This window comes from Emydura macquarii, unplaced genomic scaffold (assembly GCF_026122565.2).
Source record: "Emydura macquarii macquarii isolate MOO-44397 ecotype Brisbane River unplaced genomic scaffold, CSIRO-AGI_Emac_v2 contig_968, whole genome shotgun sequence".
NCBI lineage: Eukaryota > Metazoa > Chordata > Testudines > Chelidae > Emydura > Emydura macquarii.
In genome coordinates this window covers 126,233-130,006 of record NW_027131105.1, presented here as the reverse complement: position 1 = coordinate 130,006, position 3,774 = coordinate 126,233, and the positions used below count along the sequence as shown (strand labels likewise).

At 39.3% G+C, this 3,774-nt stretch overlaps 1 protein-coding gene across 1 annotated transcript; it reads right to left on the bottom strand.

Annotated features, from left to right (window-relative positions):
* Window positions 1-670: 670 nt before the first annotated feature.
* On the bottom strand, window positions 671-2,215 carry HRH1 (histamine receptor H1). Its single transcript, XM_067544415.1, has one exon. It carries the CDS (start codon window positions 2,108-2,110, stop codon window positions 671-673), a length of 1,440 nt encoding a protein of 479 aa, XP_067400516.1. The 5' UTR covers window positions 2,111-2,215.
* Window positions 2,216-3,774: the final 1,559 nt, after the last annotated feature.

Here is a 3,774-nt window from a genome sequence, read left to right as displayed (position 1 = left end):
TCGTAATAAATATGGTAAACACATTTAGAATATAGAAAAATATTGATATCTTTTCCAATGAAATGAACAAATGCTGCTGGAAATCAACACAAACACAATATCAAAGGTTTCTATAGTACATGACAATTCAACTTGGTATCTCTAAAAGTGCATTATTCTGGGGAATCTATAAATAAATAGGGTACATTTTCAAACAGTTCAAGTGTCATAACTGCAGGAGATCTGTACCTTCATCAAGCAGCATGTTCCTAGTTTAACTTTTTTTAAAAATAAGTTACAGAAGACAACATGAACATTAGGGTGACTATATAAACGGCAGTCTCTTTTCTTTCCATATCTGATTAGCTCGTAATCATTGAAGACTTCTGTCCATCTCTCCAATTTTGTTCTATATAATGGAAAGAGGAAGTCTTAAAAGTTGGAAAATACGGACATTAGCGTAGCAGTCCTGAGGCTGAGCCCTGAGTTTTCAGGAATCCTGGTCAAAACCAGTTCTTCTTTAAATACTTTGAACTTTAAAGCTCTTATTTGTCATGTAGATGTTTTACAAATTACATTTTTAAAGCCTTCCACTTCATCCATAATTTCCTTTGAAACTGGAAAGTTTTCTTTTCTTTTCTTTCTTTTTTTTTTTTTTTTTTTTTTTTTTTAAAAACAGCCCAATGATGTATTATGAGTTAATATGAAGGATCTTTTTGAAAGTAGTCTTGAAACTCTCATTACAGAGAGGATAGATGAAAGGATTTAAAGCGGAGTTCACATAGCCAAGCCAAATAGTGAACATGTGGAAACTGTGGTTGCAACAGCTTTGACAATAGGCTATTACCATAAACAGCACAAAATAGGGAATCCAACACAGCATAAAGGCTGCCATTATGAAACCCAGCTGCTTGGCTGCTTTCCTCTCCCTGTTCACATGCACCCCTTTCATGGACTGGGTGCGAAGTCTCAGCCAGGTGCTCTTCAGGTAACTGAGGCCCACAAAGTCTTTTTTAGTCTTTTCCTCAGCACTAGAAGTTAGCTCTGGGGTGGGATCAGAATAATTTTTACAGGAGGACCCCTCCATGAAAGTGTTCTCATCTGATGTGTCACTTATTTCTGGAGCCTGTGAGCATGGCCTCTTATTGACAGACACATATTTCATTCCCACTTTATCTGGTCCTGGCTGAGTCTGAGTAATGGGAAGGGGAAAACAACTCAGTTTCACTACCTTGCTGTCATCTTCTATAATGAGAGCCTTTGGGGGTTTGTCAAAGCTGCTGAGCTGAAGCTTTGCCTCCATACTTTTGGGCTGAGGGAAGTTGAGATTTACATTGCAGCAAGGGACTTCAGAGCTTCCTTTCAAAAACCTTGTGTTTGTATCTTTATTTGGCTTTTTGAGACAAGTCTTTTGCTTTTCCTGCAACTTATCATGATAGACATTTTTGTTTTCTGAGAAAGACCGAAATGATCCATTGATGAGCTCTCGGTGTTCACAGTGTTTCCGGACAGCCTTGTATATTTTTGCATAGAACCATAACATCAGTAAAGATGGCACATAGAAGTTGACAATGGCTGTCAACAGTTTAAACCAGGTGACTTTGGAGAACTCTGTTTCACAGTTCCCTTCCATGACTTTCCATTTCCCACCATTGGCAAAAGCAGGCCAGCCTAGAATTGGGATGATCCATAGAAAAGAAAACAGCCAAGCTCCAGAAATCATTATAAACGCTCTAGTTTTGGTCCGGTACCTGAGGTACTTGAGTGGCTGCTGAACTGAACGGTAACGATCTATACACAATATAAAAAGGCTGAAGATGGAGGCTGTGCAGGCTACATAATCCATTGAGAGCCAGAACAGACAGGCTGGTCTGCCGAGTATCCACTTGTCATTCAGTAGGTACGTAATGTTCAGCGGCATAACAGCTGCACCAACTATAAGGTCTGCGACTGAAAGGCTGACAATGTACATGTTTCCAACTGTATGCAACTTTCTTTCTATTTTCACTGCATATAGGACCAAAATATTCATGATGACTGTGATCAATGAGATACTACCCAGGGCCAGACCTAGTGGGATTGAGGGAACATCTGTTGAGTTCTTTATTGTGGCATTGCTGCTCTCACACATCTTTTGCCCAAGGTCACAGAACAGAAATCAGGGCAGATGTCAAGATCCTGGTAATTCACTCTTGTTTACAAGCCCGGTTGAGTTTATGGATTGTTGCTTGCTGGTTCTTTTAGTGATTCTGTAAGGAAAAAAATAGCATCATAGACGTTTAAGACAATAAGGAACTCAAGAGGACATCTAGTTCATCTCCCTGACCCTCCTCCCCCCATGCCGAGGTAGGACTAATTGAACCTAGACCATCCCTGACAGGTGTTTATCTAACCTGTTCTTAAAAACCTCCAATTACAGGAGTTCCACAATCTCCCTTCATTCAATAATTGCAATAAAATAAAAAGAATACTGCACGGTTTAGCATAATATCTTCCCTTTGACAGGGCTTTGCAAACATTAATCAATCAATTTTAACTAAGGTTTAGAAAGGTCAAGTGAGTTGTATGAGGACTATATATGGCCTTAATGAGGTTGACCACTTTAGTTAGGATTCTATAGGTCTGAAGAATATTCCAGAGTCTGTGTGTGCAGGCTGTCAGATTACTCTGAAAATCAAACAAACTGATGGGGGAGGAGGGACTGACATTCTATAATCCTTTGATCTTTAGTGTAAATATCTGATCTACACAGGATCTCTTGGGCCTGAATCCAGCTTGTTCTTCTCTAAACTTTGCATCCACTGCCTCTTTCATCCTCTGTAGTATCATGCTGCAAAAGACTAACACCCCTCTCTGTTGTAGGGAAACTCTTCTCTAGTTAGTCAGTGAGATCACCCTTTTTAGGCATTCTGACAATGATTTCATGTTTCCACTGATCAGGAAGGGTCTCCTTTTCTCAGACTTCATTAAACATTTCTGTCAATTTTGTTAGGGAGGTTTTATCACTGCTTTTAGTATTTCTGCTGTGATTTGGTCATCTCCTGCTGCTTTGCTGTTTTTCAGCTTCTTGATTATAGCCTATATTAGTTGTCAACATCACTAAGGCCATATCTAGAGATGCAAAGTGCTCTGTAAGGGTGAACAACCAGCAACAGAGTGGTTCAAAGTGGGTACTAGTGTGAAATATGGCTCCATTTTATCCCTACTGCTGTCTGGCATTGCCATAGATTGGTTAATGAAGTGTATTAGCAACACACACACACTAGTATACCATGAGCAGATGGAAAATGCATTGAACATCTAGATTTTGCCAGTGATATTGTGTTATTGAGCAAGACCCCCAAAAAGTTATAATCAAAGACAGATTACCTGGCAATAGCAGACCAAACAGGGCTCAGAATCAGTTATGCTAAAATAAATATATTCAAAACCCAGATGTCAAGTATCAACATTACATTAGAAGGCAAAAAAAAAATCAAGAAAGTAGAATATTTTATCTACTTGGGCAGCACCATGTTAACAAACAGCTGAAGATCTACTAAAATGTTAGACAAAATTAGACGCATTCAAAAATAAACGCTTACAGAAGATTCTGGGCATTGGATGGAAAGACTTCATCACCAACAAAGATATCTGAGAAATCACCAGCCAGCAGCTCATCTCCACCATAAAGAGAAGGAAGCACTGAACATATTTGGGGCTCGTACTTTGGATGCCAACACACAGACTGTCACATATAGTTGTCAAGTGTAGTCCAACAGATGTGAGAGAACAAGGGTGCCCAAGAGGAACATT

What these genes read in the sequence shown, in the direction of transcription:
- HRH1 (XM_067544415.1), bottom strand. Translation starts at nt 2,110, where the DNA reads ATGTGTGAGAGCAGCAATGCCACAATAAAGAACTCAACAGATGTTCCC.